At 36.5% G+C, this 16662-nt stretch overlaps 1 protein-coding gene across 1 annotated transcript in view; it reads left to right on the forward strand.

Annotated features, from left to right (window-relative positions):
- The first annotated feature begins 4474 nt into the window (after window positions 1-4474).
- LOC116587186 overlaps window positions 4475-16662 on the forward strand; it is a 33478-nt gene continuing 21290 nt past the window's right edge. The window contains exon 1 of the mRNA XM_032337911.1: window positions 4475-4640. Coding sequence (XP_032193802.1) covers window positions 4475-4640 — 166 coding nt within the window. The remainder of the gene's footprint in view (window positions 4641-16662) is intronic.

The following is a 16662-nucleotide window of genomic DNA, read 5'->3' on the forward strand; positions in this document are numbered from 1 at the left end:
CATGACACTGTACAAGGTTAATTTGTTAGTTTGGAAAATAGTGCAGGGGCGCCTGGGTGGCTCAGTGGGTTAAGCCGCTGCCTTCGGCTCAGGTCATGATCCCAAGGTCCTCGGATCGAGTCCCGCATCGGGTTCTCTGCTCATCGGGGAGCCTGCTTCCTCCTCTCTCTCTGCCTGCCTCTCTGCCTGCTTGTGATTTCTCTCTCTGTCAAATAAATAAATAAATAAAATCTTTAAAAAAAATAGTGCAAATAGCTCAGATGCTTCACAATTCTTGATATGACCTACATTTAATTGTTTTTATAACTGAACATAGCATATCATTTTATGCTATTGATAAATCTGAGGTAAATTCCCAATATAATAATAAATAAAAACTGAATATCATATCCTCTGAAAATAATGAGGACAGCTAATTTAAATTAGGTAAGGGTCTCATAGAATGTATTGTTGAGGGAGTGTGATATACATAATTTTTATAATATACATTGTTAAGCATATTCGAATATCTCAAGTAAAACAAAATTTAAGAAGCCAAATAAAATTACCCTTATAACAAAAGTTGAGCATATTAGAAGGTCAAAAGAGTTGTCATGCACTTGGATAAAACGTCTACCTTCTACCTTTTCTTTTGTAGTTGGGAAGTGAGGATAAACCTTTCATGAAATGTTCCTCCACATAGAAAGTATTGGTTTTTATTTTTTGCAGAGAGTTCCATTGCTCTATCGTGCCTCTCACAAAGTTCCTTTAATTTGATAAATGTGTTGTGTCTATTGCAAAATAGTTAAAATACCTGAAATCCTTTATCCTCTGATCTGTTCTGAATTTACAGAGGCTTCTAGAAAAATACTGCTCGAGGCTGGGACATGATGAATATTTCAGTGGAACTAAAGCTGTCAAAATAGAGAGGGAAATGCCTGTTGGATATGTAGAATAAATGAATGGAACTATGACAATTGAAAATTATAACTCACCCTTCTAAACAGATTGGTTCTGTTTTGGAAAACTTACTGGGGAATGGAAATGTCAAGGCTACAGTAAGTTTGGGAAATGACATGAATTAAAGTTATGAAATGAATTCAGTAACATATGGTAAAGAGAATATTAAACTTGAAAAGATAAATACTAATATCCATTATCATATTGGAAATTATGGCTGGCAGAGGGAAAATGGATCAGTCTATTTTCCATTTCAGATTTCATGGAAGGGGGTTTAAGCTTACAATTAGCTAGAAATAAGGAGAGAAAACTCTAGTTGTATAAAATGAGAATTCTGGCAGGTACCCATTGATCTTTGAATTTGACATTTATGTAGCACCTACTTTGTGTCAGCCACTGAGGATTAGAGAGCATTATTAGCATTGGAGATGCAAAGAAAAGTGGGACATAAGGATATCCTGGACGTGAAGGATAGATAAGAGTTATGTATCCTCTCTGTGTTAAGTACTAGATAACATTCAGCTTATCTTGCTAAGAAGACACAGGGAAGAAGGCTCTGACCAAGACTGAAGTAACAGGGATCTCCTGACCTGAGATTTTAGGGCAAGTGGAGCCCACATGAGCACAGTGTAGTTGAGGGCAGGGGGAGAGGGCAGAGAAAAGAGTAAAGACAGAATCCAAACTGAGCTCTGCGAATAGTTACTTATGATTACACTGAGGAGCACAAGTGACAATGAAGTAAAACTTGATCCAAAACTTGCTTCTGACCTTGACTTAGTTACTCAGCTTTATCTGGTGTCCCCTGTCTTGTCTGAAAAATGACGTGAGTAAATCAATTCTTTCACATTTTTTCCAAGTCCAATTATTTGTGATTCTTTGGATTTAAATTTTTTTTTTTTTCTTGAAACTCTCCTATGGCCCAAAACCCTGTCCTGAAAATGCTGCTAAGAAATGATTATCTCTGAAGTTAAAAACCTGTACAAAATCTTAAGGCTAGTGTATATAATTTCATCAGCTTTCCTGTATCTTTACTTAGTTTTCTCCATGAAGCCAGAACCTTGTGTTATCCAGGAACCATTTGATGAAACCTCTTTTGGATACACTTACTGAAAGGGGAACCTCTAAATCCTTAATCCTTTTGTTTTCTTCTGCCCACCAAAAGAATATCTGTTCTATTGCTTATATCAGTATTAAGTAATTAACTCATAATCACCAATTAATTCATAATCATCAATTAAGTATAATAATCATATGAAGAGGTTACTTTTTACGACTGCATTTTGGGGATTCCTAAATAAACCATGGTTTAACCTAGGCTGATATACTGTTAGTGGTGGAGTGAAGTCACAATAACAGAGGGTAGGAAAAAGATTGAAAATGTGAGAGGCTTTTAATGGTCTCCATTTAATGGGTCATGAAAACATCCTTCTCTCTACCTACAGTTAAGGCAAGTTCTGATGTTTTTAACATTTGAAAGACACAGGCATAACTCCATGGGGTTTGAGTTCAAACATAAGAATAAGAGATTAGAATAGGACAAAGAGTCCTAAGACTGGGCTTGTGTTGGCTCTCATACTCACCAGCTGTGTGTGCCTGCAATGAACTGAATGTTTGTATTTTCTGAAATTATGTTGATATCCTAATCCTAGTGTGATGGTATTTGAAGGTGGAACCTGTTGGGACATCAGGTAGTGAAGGTGTAGTCCTCACACATGGGATGAGCGCCTTCGTAAGAGGCCAGAGAGTGAGCCCGTCATCTTCCTGCTAGGGAAGAGACACAGAGAAGTCAGAGGTCTGCATTCTGGAGGAGGGCTCTCGCCAGAACCTGGATATGATGCAGGCATCCTGATCTCAGACCTCCAGCCTCCAGAACATGAGACATAATCTTCTGTGGATCAGCTTCCCAGTCTCTGGGACTTTGTTACAGCAGCCTGAACTAAGACAGTCCCTCAGCAGTCCACTTTCCTTCCAGATTCTGTTTCTTCTTCTTTGACAATATAAAATAAATCTTTACTTCTGTTGTAATAATCACATGAAGGAGTATATCTGAAAGCTCACTCTAAAGTTTATAGAAAAGTATAAATATAACTTATTTTTTTTTCTTTCAGGTAATAACAGACAAATATATCCAATCATTTAAAAAAGAACAAAACACACACAAAAAAACCAATACAGTACTGTATGAAGGACTATAGCTGAGAGGCTATTGTGCCAGAGGGAAAATTTTTCCCTGGGAGAAGTGTGCTTCGAATGATGAGATGAGCTATATAACCTCACTGAGGAAAGAAGAATCTGCCAGATTCTGTCACAAGGACAGCAAATAGGTGAAAAAAAGATGGCTTGGGAGGAGTTTATTTAAAGAAAAATAAACACTGCTTCTACTGAGGAGTAGCACATACAGGAAGTGGTGGAAAGGGGGGCGTGGGTGGGAGTGGGGAGTGTTAACATCGGGAGCCAGATACAGGACTGTGAAGGTCAAGTGAGATCATCCCCAGAGCTTATCCTGGCGAAAAAGTGATTGGCTCTTTAAAAGATACATGAATTGATGAGCAACTAGTATTTTTTCAACTGCCAGATTTTAAAGTGAGACCATTGAAAAATAATGAAATGGATTGAATATGTCAACCACATCCATTTTTTCCCAGAAGAACCAGTGTGCCCTCATAATGATGATCTCCTCCTCCAAGATTCATTTGTCATACTTATGCAAGGCATAAATAGTCACAGAGGACCTAAGGGAACAGGAACAGGCCATTGCCCCACACATCCTACAAAGCCTCAGTTAATTCCTGAAGATTATTTGGTAACCTGAGGACCACTCCTTCTCTGATGCTGTCATGACATATATTTACCCTCTCAAAACCTACACCATTAAAATAAGTCTAACGTCTTTTAGTCCTTTTGTGTTCTGAAGGCAACAAATACTTCATTTTACAAATTTACTTATGCCCATGTATGCTGTTACTCACAACTCACTCAGCCCATGTTGAATGGGACTTTTATAAAAAAGCCTATGGGATCTGTCCAAATTGCAATACAACAGACACTCTCATTAATGTCTGTAAGAAACTTTTTCCCTGTAAGGGATTTGGTAACATCCTCTCATGCCTTTTGGAGTTTCTGGGTAACCATGGTGACCATATGTGGTTCATTGGCTTCTGATGAAAGAAACTGCCTTCCTCAACCTCACACTGTATGGCATTAGAATGACAAGTGTTGATCATATGCTCCAAGCTCCTAGAATAGAGTCTCTCACAGGCCCCGAGCCTGTAACCCTCCATACCCAGATGTCTATTATGTCTTGGTTTATGCAGGCAGAATCTTGCGAGCTTGGCAAAATCACAGAGGCCTTCTTGCCTAAAGGAAATTGTGTCTGTGAGACAGAGTGAAACCTAGTTCCTCTGGTGTACCATACCCTCTCAGCAGGACGTAGGCTTTCCTATCCTCAGTCACTTGACAAATGTGTTGCTGGAGGAGGTCGTCCCTCTTTGCACCTCTTGGCTATCTGGGGAGCCCTCTGGAACAACAAAGTGAAATGTTTATGAATGGCAATGCAACCATTACAGGTGATGCACCTTCTTGGAGAGCTGCTGCTTTTCAGTTCTTAACTAGGATGTTCCTGAAAAAGGATGGAAGCCAAAGGTTAGCACAACTGCCTAAACTTGCAGCATTTATCTTAGCACAGGATGCCCTGGAAAACGGTAGGTCCCCTCCAAACATTTTTATAGACCCTCTGACTGTTATCGCTGGTCTGCACAAAATATCTAGCCAATGGAAGCAACAACAACTTTTTATACCCAAGGTTACCTCTTTTAGGGTAAAGAATTCTGGAGTCTCTTGCCTCACAGATTTTGAAAATAAAAATCAAAGGCATACATGTCTCCACACAGACTAAATCCCTAAGTCCTAACCAAGGCATTCCTTATTCCTTTCAGACTTTGGTTGTTACTGATAGTGACCAAAGCACTCATTTCATGTCTCAAAATTTACAATGCTGAGCTTTTGAACAAAAGATTTAGGGAGCCAGTGAAAACTCCACAGCATGATAGCCCTGGCTCTTATGAGCCATAAAACCCAAGCCATCACCCTCCCTAGTTACTCTGGACACCAACTGACCCTATATGCACGTTTTTGGACCTACTGGGGAGACTTCCTTGCATTCTTCCCCAAAAGCCTAATTATAGGAGTATTAAATTTTTCATACCCTCTTGAGGCAGAGTGGTATCCTAAGTCTGACTATCTGAATCAAATTTGGGGTCAGGTGGCCCATCTCTCCTCTGCAGAATGATAGCAATAGCTTACTTGGAATTTTCAGTATCCCTTCCAATTAAGATTGCCAGATGTGGCTAACTTTGAAATGAAGTGACTTGTGCAACTTTGAGATGTACGCAGCTAGTAGCTGGCATATTTCTCCCATACCTCACTTTCCTCTGTTATACAACTGTGTGGCTGTGTTTTACAGTTGGCTTAACCAGATATAAGACTTAGCAAGGACACCTGATCTGCATCAGACTATAAAAAGTGAGAAATCAACTATAAAATAAACTTACAGCTAAGCCATAGAGATTTGTTTGTCAGTCTGTTAGGGCACCTAGAGTAGATTACTTTAATATACAAGATGATGGTGTTTGTTGCCTTCTAGATTCATCATAATTTTTTTTTTCACATATTCTCCCTTTATTGCATGTTTGGACCAGCCTTAATGGTATTCCATCCTTTGTGTAGTCTGAACAGATAATCATTTTGCTGCTGGACCAGAAGAAACTTCTTCTTCTTTTTCTTTTTTTTTTTTAATTTTTTTATATTTTATAAACATATATTTTTATCCCCAGAGGTACAGGTCTGTGAATCACCAGGTTTACACACTTCACAGCACTCATCAAAGCACATACCCTCCCCAATGTCCATAACCCAATGTAGAAGAAACTTCTTAAAGGTCTTTTGTTAACAGCCATTGTGTGTGATTTCCTTGCTTTTGTTTCAGAATTAGAGTAGTCTTATAGCTTTGAGGAGTGGAAAATCATATTTGGTAGCTGAGATCCAGTACTTAGCTGTGGCCTGACCTTAGTGACAGACATTACATTAAGTTGATAATAGGAGATCTATATCTGTATCTACAGATACAGATATATATATGTATATATATATATATATATATACATATATATATACATGTTGTATCTATGAGATATATGAGATTATCTATGTATATATAAATAATGTCTACATACACAGGGTTTATATGAGATAGTGGTCACTGCCAATTTCAAAAACACTGACATTGCATTTCTCCTCATTATTATTGTTATATTGTTGTTATTTTTCCTTGTTTTTAATTAATCCCTGATCTAGAAATACCTTAGCAATAAAGGATTTGATGGACTAAATAATATGCTAAGAAGACCTTGATCGAATGGGATGTGGCTTTAGCCAACTAATGCTGAGACGGAACTGAAGAAGAAGCAACTTTTGATTTGGATTTCCTGCCTTGAGGTCAGGGTCACAGTCAACCTGAAATTAACATGACAGCCCTAGGTGGGAGTGGGAATGGAGTATTGCAACAAACCTAAGGGGCTCCGATGAAGAAGTACTAACCAGATAGTAATTTTTATAACTCATACTATAATTTCAATTGACATCTATAACCTTTATCTGTGTTTCTACATTTGTTTCTTATAATTAAGTAATTTACTACTATTACTGCTACTACTACTACTACTACTACTAATAATAATCTTCTGTTTACAGGAGAGCCATATGAAGCTCAGACAAGTTATATGACTTAGGTAAAACTCCTTAACTAGTGAAAAAAGGAGCTGGGTCTTCTGACTCAAGAAGCAGTACCTATCCTTTTGGTGACCCCTCCTTTCAGAGGAAAAAAATCTCCTTAAACATTTTTCTCGTGTGTTTTGTGTGACATATAAAAGATGAGTCCATTTTATTTAGAAAAGCATAATTTTCCAACAGCTTACTTCATTCTATTCCTCCTTTGTCTCGAACAGAATAGTAAAATCAGCATGTAAGCAGGGAATTGGAAATGGCAGGCTACGGGCCAAATCTCATTAGGGAGTATATTGAGATCAAGATAGCAGAATATGAGGAATCAATGACTTCTTCCTCAAAATATTTGACATATGTGATCTTCTACTCATTTCAGTTTTCAAATGTTGGGTATTTTATTTTTCCAAAAGATGACACAGGTTCTGCAGTGTAGGAAGATTTCAGTGTGGTTTGAGGTAATAAGAGGTGAAAATACTGTTTTGTGTGTGGTGTGTGGCACTGCATGGGAACTTGCTTATTATTCTGTCAGACTTGAAGTGCCTGGGTACCATGATATGGTGGAGGTGAACCTGGCATTGGTTCTCATTTCTGAGGACAATTAACACAACAGGTTTTTCGCTAGCCTGTTGTGTTCATAAATTAAGTAACTCTTCTTCTGCCACAGACATCAGCATCATAAGCTTAATGTTAGAACTGGTCCTCTCAGCTAGATGTCACTTTTCCACTTCTTCCTCTTAATTCCCTCATTATCAGTGAAACCACATCTTCATGTGGCGATTTCTTGCTGATGAAAACACAAGGATTTCTATTAACTGAAGCAAAATAAATGCCAACTAACCTATTACCATGATACTCAGACTATTCTGTCAATTCCTTCTTAACAGAAGTTGTTAGTGATATGAATAAAAAAACCAGAAGCAAGTAGTAATTTGTAATTACCAGGATTGGGTAATGAGGGGTGTTCAAATGTATGATTCCGAAGATGCTCTTTACTGAAGCAGCATGGGGACTTCATTTGTATTATCTTTTATTGACCAGTTATACCTAGGATGGTAGTTGAGGAGGTGAGACCAAAAAAGTGGATTTATAATGAGACTCTCATATATATTTGGCCATAAATCAGGAAATAAGCTTTAAAGGTTGAGTATAGAATAAAAATGAGAATAAAGTTTATCACTATCCTCTGAATCCTATATAAGGCAACTAGTTTGCTTAAATGATTGTTGTTAATTTTAATTTAACAGATGAGGTGTGTGGCTGACGGAAGAATAATGCTTGTCTTACGTGGAAACTATTACTCAGTGCGAGACATGCGAGAAAACACCCATATTGCTAGATCTCTGATTTCCCTAAATAAATCACAAATATAAAACTTTATGCAAAATTCACCTAACCAAGGTATTTACAATGGAGCTGAAAGAAACAAACAAACAAAAAAGGCTAAAAAGAAGGAAGACGGAAGGAAAGAAGAAAACAAGAAAAATTCTTCTTGCCCCGTTTTGGATTCCAAGCTTCCATTTTCCACCTCTGATCAGGTGAGTGTCCTAGATTTTTTTTTTTTTTTTTAATTTATTTTTTATTTTTTTTTTATTTCCAGCATAACAGTATTCATTATTTTTGCACCACACCCCGTGCTCCATGCAATCTGTGCCCTCTATAATACCCACCACCTGGTACCCCAACCTCCCACCCCCCGTCCCTTCAAAACCCTCAGATTGTTTTTCAGAGTCCATAGTCTCTCATGGTTCACCTCCCCTTCCAATTTCCCCCAACTCCCTTCTCCACTCTAAGTCCCCATGTCCTCCATGCTATTTGTTATGCTCCACAAATAAGTGAAACCATATGATAATTGACTCTCTCTGCTTGACTTATTTCACTCAGCATAATCTCTTCCAGTCCCGTCCATGTTGCTACAAAAGTTGGGTATTCATCCTTTCTGATGGAGGCATAATACTCTATCCCCAGGGGTACAGGTCTGTGAATCACCAGGTGTGAAGTGTGTCCTAGATTTTTAATTTTCCAAATAAAATGCATATATGTTTTCACTGATAATATACCATCAAAGATTCTTGAGAGGAAGTAAAGTAATAGTTTTCTGGGGTGCAAATTTGAAACATATATGTTGAAAATTTGTTTCGAGACTAAGTCAATCAGCAGACGATTAAACCACGCATACAGCAATGAAATATTTTTATCTCTAATTGTTGAAACATGTCGAAAAACTCCCCTTGACGTTACTGAACTTTTGTTCTGCATGTAAAATGTTCTGTAAATAAATTTAACAACCAATGATGGCTTTTAGCCATCAACAAAAACTTACGGAAGAAAATACATACAAGAATGAAATTTGTAAATTTTTATATTTATGAATGGCTCTGAATATACAGATCATAAAAGTCACTAGCCTAAAAGATAAGATTACCTAAAATGTCATTAGGATAATAAAAGTTCATTGCGGTTAAATGTGTGTGACAAGAGAGCACTGTTAAGACTACTGACAACACCCACTCACTTAAAAATGATTTTACTAATGTAGACTATGTGAATCATGTATGTAACCGACAATCTTAATGAAACTTCAGAATACTCTGAGACTATTATTTAGTATGTGGTCTAGGATCTTCCACTGTACTGTCCCTACATATATGGGGTATTCTATTTTGGGCTTTTGTGGTCAGTTGAGTACAGCAGTATTGTCATAGGACAGATCACATGATCTGGAAGAGTCTTATTCCAGGTTGTTATAAATCAAATTGAAAAACTAAGAGGTACTTTCTGAATACTTGTTTACTGGATTGCCTGCTCTCAAATCCATGACGGATGTCAGTGAAAAGGGGGTCAGGAGCTTAGAATCTAATTGTAGATCCAAGAGAACAATTTGAGGACAAGACAAATAGTGTAGAACCAGTATTCACTTGTTTCAACGGGAAGAAAGATCCGTGTGACTTGAATAATCAGTCAGACCTTCATGGGACACAGGACAAATCAAGTTTTAGAAGATGAGTAGAACTGCAGTGAGTAGAAAGAATCAGAAAGAGCCATCAATAAGGTTAGCCTATTCGCCATACCATGGGATGAATACCAGGCTCTTATTTAAAGAGAATTTGTAGTAGAAAGAATCAGAAAGAGCCATCAATAAGGTTAGCCTATTCGCCATACCATGGGATGAATACCAGGCTCTTATTTAAAGAGAATTTGTTCTTAGAACATCATTTAAGCATTAATTTACACCCGTGTAAATCACAGGTTTTCTTGGATAATGAGCTACCAGATGGTAAGGACAACTATTTTTGAGCATTTAGAAATTGACACACGCCCCAAAGGGCACACTTTTGATAGAGGAGAAACAATTATATATCCTGGCATTTTATTGTATAGTGTATATATCATTTGGGGTTCCCTAAAGAAAGAGAATCAATGGGATATATGTGTATACATACACCCAGAGATTTATTTCAAGGAATTAACCCTGTAATTGGGGAGCTGGCAAGTGTAGCAAATAGGGCAATCAAGTCCAAAATCTTTAGGGTAAGTCCATAGGCTGAAAATTCAATCAGGAGTTGATGTCGCAATTTTCATGTGAAATTTCTCCAGGGAAAATGTTTCCCCTCTTAAGGCATTTCAGCTGATTGGATGAGGACAACCACTAACGTTCTAAGCAAATGTTATCTCCTTTAAAGTTAAATCAATGGAGATGTTAAACACATCAACAAAATACTCCCAGAATATCACCTAGATTATTGTTTGTTTAAATAACTAGGTAATAGCGCTTTGCCAAGTGGATCCATAAATTAACCATCACAGCAGATATTCAGACCCCATATTCTGAAGTCCGACTTTGCTGAACTGAATCTGAATTCTATAAGTATGTGAAGTTGAGCTTCTCAGGCACTGCTTCCCAATTTTGTCTTGAAAATAGAATGATAATAGGTTAACCTATATCATGAGGAGGTTAATGCAAATTTGTTCATCTATATTAACCCTAGAGCAGTGCCTGGTGTGTAAACATTTTTAGTAAACATTAGCTATTACTGTGATTTGTATGGGCACAATCCTATGTGGGGATAACTTCATATCACTAGAATGTGATAGGTGATACCTTGCTTCAGACCCTTACCACTTTATGACCTTAGTAGAAAGTATTAATTGTATGGGGAAAGCAAAACAAAACAAAACACAACACAATACAACAAACCAACACACTAGGGATATAGATGAATGGAGAATTAATGCACTTCATTTTAATAAAAAATCCCTCTCTGGATTTTAAGAAAACTTTATATCAAGTTATTGTTTATTTATTCAGTGAGCTAGTTAATTAATTTAGCTCAGGAACCTTTGGCTATTACCATGATTTATGATCTACAGGGGAACAGTAGCCAAGTATCTGTAAACATCTGCACTTGAGCCATCTGTTTATGCCTAAGTACCTAAGCACCAGCTGTTAAATATGTCAGAAATTTACATTTATTTTAATTGTCTTAATATTTATAATTACCCAATCCACAAAATTACAGTTAAACAGAAGAACACATATATTTGGGGAAAAAAAAAAAACCTCTTTGGGACGCCTGTGTGGCTTAGTGGGTTAAGTGGCTGCCTTTGGCTCAGGTCGTGATCCCAGCATCCTGGGATCGAGTCCCACATCGGGCTCCTTGCTCGGCAGGGAGCCTGCTTCTCCCTCTGCCTCTGCCTGCCATTCTGTCTGCCTGTGCTCTCTCTCTCTCTCTGATTTAAAAAAAAAAAAACAAAAAAAAACTCTTTAAAAAAATGAAAATATTCATGAGTCATGGGCATTCCCAAATATACTTTGGAATTATGAGAATAACTCCTTAGCAGAATATGAGATATGAAATGTAAATTCATCTGAACACTAAAGCTTCATGACTGGTGATAATAATTGAATCCTATTTGAAGGAAAGAAACTTTAAATATTGACGGACATAAAATAATCAGAAATTTTCAATTTGAAATAAATACATTGATAGAAAACTTATAAAGAGAGAGAGAGAAAGAGAGAAAGATGCTTCATTTCTACTCCTAGATTAGAGGTTCTAGAGCCATAGACACAGGAGAGTGCTTGAGAATTTCTGTAGTAAAGAAAGAAAAGTTTTAAAGCCCATATTTATGAAATACATTTGACCACAGAGTTTGTCTCCCATTCACTCTAAGACTCTAGTTCATTGATTCTTAAGGTTTGGTGGAGGGTAGAGATAAAATGAAAACCTGCTATTTCTGTTTTAAACAAGCCTCCCAGGTAAATGCCCTGTTCTTTGAAGTTTGCAAAACATCTACCTATACCATGCTATACCATGAAACAGAAAATAGGAAAGCCAGAGCTATGAAAAGAAACTTATTATATAAGGTCTGTTGGGTTGACCTCATAGAAGAGAAAGAAAACTAACTCTTTGCATCAAATAATTTTATAGTCTCCCAGGAGAATTTCTGCCAAAATCTATTATACTACCCATGTGTAATTGTTGCTTCAATTTAAGAGATTAATTTATATTATGAAGATAACCTAATTAATCCATAAGTCCCCTAAAAAGAGCTGACTATCAAGCATCACCCTAGTGTGCCTCTTTGAAAAGACCAATAACCTTAACAGAATAATGCAGGGATAATTCACTTGTTACTGGTCTTCTTTTGCATTTTGGGCACATAAGAAGTTTAACCATATTACTCTCCAAGGTTCTAATTTGGAATCCTCCAAACCACGCCCAGACAAAATATATGAATGATAATTTTCCTTCACTTTATTCTGCTGTTGTATGGGTATATGAATGCAAATAGGTGTGTAGGCATATGAACACACTTTTATATATAATATCCCACGTACAAGGACTTTGATTAACAAGGATAAAGACTGAGTCAAAACTCTATGTAACTTATAAAATCCTACCTAACTTATAATATGTATATAAACAAATATATATATACACACGCACACACACAACTTACAAAAAGGTAATTATGTAAGGTGTTGGATGCGATAATTACCCTTATTGTGGTAATGATTTTGTAACATATATATATCATCAAGTTATCAAGTTGTACACCTTAAACTTATATAATTTATTATTTATCAATCATATCTCAATAAAGCTAGAGAAAAAAAGAGAGAGGGGAGGAAAAAAACCCAAAAAACAAAAAACAAACCAGGCCAGAAGTTAAGGCTTATCCACAAGCTCAGGGCCTAAGACTGAAGAAGGATGTCTAAGTTCCTTTCATTTAATCATTTAGGGAGAGAGGGCAGGTAGTGTGCTTGTTGGGTAGAAGAAAAGAGGTCCATTAAACACAATGGGTGGCACAGTTTTACAATATATATTTTTAAAAGGTTAAACTATAGAGGCTTAAAACACAGCTAGTGTGATGCAATTAACTAACATTACAATCCAGCAAGAACCTCAGATATCACATAGGCTAATCACTTTAATGTCTATTTGAGAAAAATGAAATACAAGGAAGCTGAAATACCACCTGTCTTTCTGGGGAGACTATCTGAATGTCTGCATTTAATATATCTATTTGATTTTAAACCAAGGTAGCCAGTTAATTGACTCTTCTCTAATTCTTATCCTGAAAATTTTATTATTTGTTTTTCCTATTTTTCTCCCTTTTATTCTGGCTTTACTTGTCATATATACTTCTATATATAAGGAAGTCAAAATTTTGGCACACTAAGATGGAATAAACATAACTGTAGCTTACAGAGTATTTTCAGAGCAGGCAGAATATAAAGAATAATTGAAGTACAAGGTAATAAGGCCTTGGGAATTTTATAGAAAGTGTTCTGAAGAGACAAAGGAGTGACTATTGATTTGTCTATGAAGTTGAGGTGATATCTGAGCGGAATGTCAGATGATGAATGGGGTATGATATAGGTAGTAAGGAAAAGCACAGTGTAAGAGGTTGTCCTGTGCCTTGAATAGTCAGGTGTAGAATCCAGGAAGCAGTGCAGAGGGAGACTTGAAATGCAGGATGTTGAAGAATCTTGCCCTCTCTGTGAACTTTTTTTGGAGTTCAGTCTGACAGTGAAAAGAAGGTTTAAGGGATTTTAAAAAAACTTATTTTGGGGCACCTGGGTGGTCCAGTGGGTTAAGCTTCTGCCGTTGGCTCAGGTCATGATCCCAAGGTCCTGGGATAGAGCCCCACCTTGGGCTCTCTGCTCAGCAGGGAGCCTGCTTCCCCCTTCTCTCTCTCTGCCTGCTGCTCTGCCTACTTGTGATCTCTGTCAAATAAATAAATAAAATCTTTTAAAAAAGAAAACAAAAACGTATTTTGCCACAAATGACTATATTTGATAAATGTTAATGACTACCAGGGCAGCCTTTTGGGTGTTTAGTTGACAATGTGGGGGTCACATGCTCTGAATAAATACAGGGAACAATGCCCAGATTTCTACTTCAATTGATTCTTTCCGGATGTTATATTTTAGATAAATAATGACTATAGAAATTTTTGGAAGTCTAAATTTAGTTAATACTTTGTACTGACTTCCCTATAATATACATAAATTTACAATGTATTTTAATTTACTCTTGTGTAATATAAAATAAAAATCAAGATTATGTTAATTCAAATATTTATCAAATATGTCAGAGTATAGATTATAATTATTCTCACATATTGCATAGCACTATATACTCCCTAATGCCTGAATAAAATTAATTCCATAAACAAAAGAACTGTATTACTGAAAGAAAAAATGGCTTTGACTTTGGACTTAGAGTAATCAGAAACACTGAATAACTTAAAAGGTCTGCAATGTTTTCGATCAGATTAAGATGAGAAAAACAAGGTTGCATCTGGGTGGCTCCCTTGGTTAAGTGTCCTTCGGCTCAGGTCATGATCCCAGGGTCATGGGATTGAGCTCCGTATCATGAATCTGGCTCCCTGCTCATCGGGGAGGCTGCTTCTCCCTTTCCTGCTGGCTGCGCTCTCTCTCACTCTCTTTCTCTCTCTCTTAAATAAATAAATAAATTATTTTTAAAAAAAGATTGGAAAAACAAGACAATATGCCTTCTGTCTACAGCGAAATAATCACCACTACATCATTAAAAGTAAGAATGATTTTTTTGTTACTGAAGTGCTTATACACATTTATGTCATTCATTTCTTTATTAATCAGTTACTAAAAACCACCTACATGCATTTGTTCTCAACACTTTCAATTAGAAATAATTGTTTTTCTCTTTAGGATTTTGAGACAGTTCATTATTTTCAGTGATTTTTAATGGGTGTTTTTCAAACTTGCAAAAGGGATTTAAAAGTGGTATATTCATCTATTTTAGGGATTTAAAAATGGTATGTTCACCTACAATTTAGGTGTATCAGAACAATATAGACAGGTCATTTTCACTATACTTTGCCCATCTCTTTTCCCTGTTTATTCCTTAGAACAAAGAGCCTTGTCAATCTCCAGTTACAAGTAAGCCTGACCAAGTCTGAAACCCTTATAATTAGTTATAATTAGCTCTGCAGGAGGGAGAATGAATTAGTCTAGTATGGTTAATGGTCTCTGTGCGGACAGTTAATAAGAATCGAAGGACTTGTCCCACTTACAAATTAAGATATTTAGAAAAATGAGTATATGTGAAGGTGATTGTGTGCATTTAGGTAACATTCTGTATCTTTCTTTAATGTAAATTCATCCCTGAGGAGTTTTTAATGGCTAGAAAGCCTACCAATAGAATCTTTTTAAAACTATAGCTACTATGTAACAATATAACTTATGGAATAGATGAAATATGCCAAATTATTCATGAATACCTAATTTTAGACTTCTGATCAAGGTCAAGTTATATTCACAGATATCAGATATAGAAAGGAGCTCTTGATGTGCAGTTTTGAAGGATATTTTCAGTCTTCTTTATTTTTGAACACCTTTTACCCAAATCAAATAGGAATTCATGTAGAAATAGTTAGAATTGCATGCTTTCCTTTCACGTGTAAATGTTCCAATTCTTTGCTTCAAGGCAAGAGCATTGTTAAAGCAGGACATAGTGAACAGATCTGGTCTAATTACAAGCCCTGTGATGTGGATATGTGGATATATACCACTTAGCACATACAAGGGACTCAGCATGCCGATTTACCATGTGATGGAACAGATGATTGCCAAGTGATCAAGGCAGAATTCAAAGGATTTTACAAAGGACCTGTAAGTTAAAAATAGTTACTTTTTCTCAGAGAAACTATTTTAAACATAAAGTACAAATGTCAGGGTTTTACAGTTTTCGGTGTACCTATCTTTCATTACCTTAGTTAAATTTACTCCTAAAAAATTAAGACAAAGTATAAATGTCATGAATTATCAATTTGAACTCAGCATAAGCCAAAGTGAATGACTTCTATTAAACAAAACTTGATCTGTAGTAACATTTGCATTGAAAGAACAGATTGTAGGTTAGGTAATCACACGGCCTCTTTTGACCAGAAATGCTCCCGCTTATATTCTTATTCTCATGGCTCGACAAGACAAGAAGGTATAAGATGACCACAATCAGTGTTCCATAGAAGTTAGTGAGGGGCTGAAGATATTGCCGTTTGGTGAAGGATCTCTCCTATTTGTGACACTGTTAATGCCAAATTGCCCCAAAGAATTGTGACAGAGCTAGATCCCTCCCCCCTGATTTTATTTCCCATAGTAAGGCCTTCCAAATTTCCCTCTCAGGACTCTTTCACTTCCAAAATTGTGGACATATTATAAATATATTTTCCATTTTCCCCCAGAAAATATATATTTTAATTTGTTTGACATAATTTGTTTTAAGATGGTCTGGCTGTTAATCTTCCTTCTGTCTTTGTCCCTGTAATACTCACTAATACTATTTTGAATGAGAACCAGTCTTATTATTTGGACCTGCACTCATAAATTTCCTCAGTGTGAGCCCTTAATTTCTAACTACTTGCTAGACATTTTCTGTGACCTTTAGTGCA

Source organism: Mustela erminea, chromosome 3, assembly GCF_009829155.1.
Source record: "Mustela erminea isolate mMusErm1 chromosome 3, mMusErm1.Pri, whole genome shotgun sequence".
NCBI classification, from domain to species: Eukaryota; Metazoa; Chordata; class Mammalia; order Carnivora; family Mustelidae; genus Mustela; species Mustela erminea.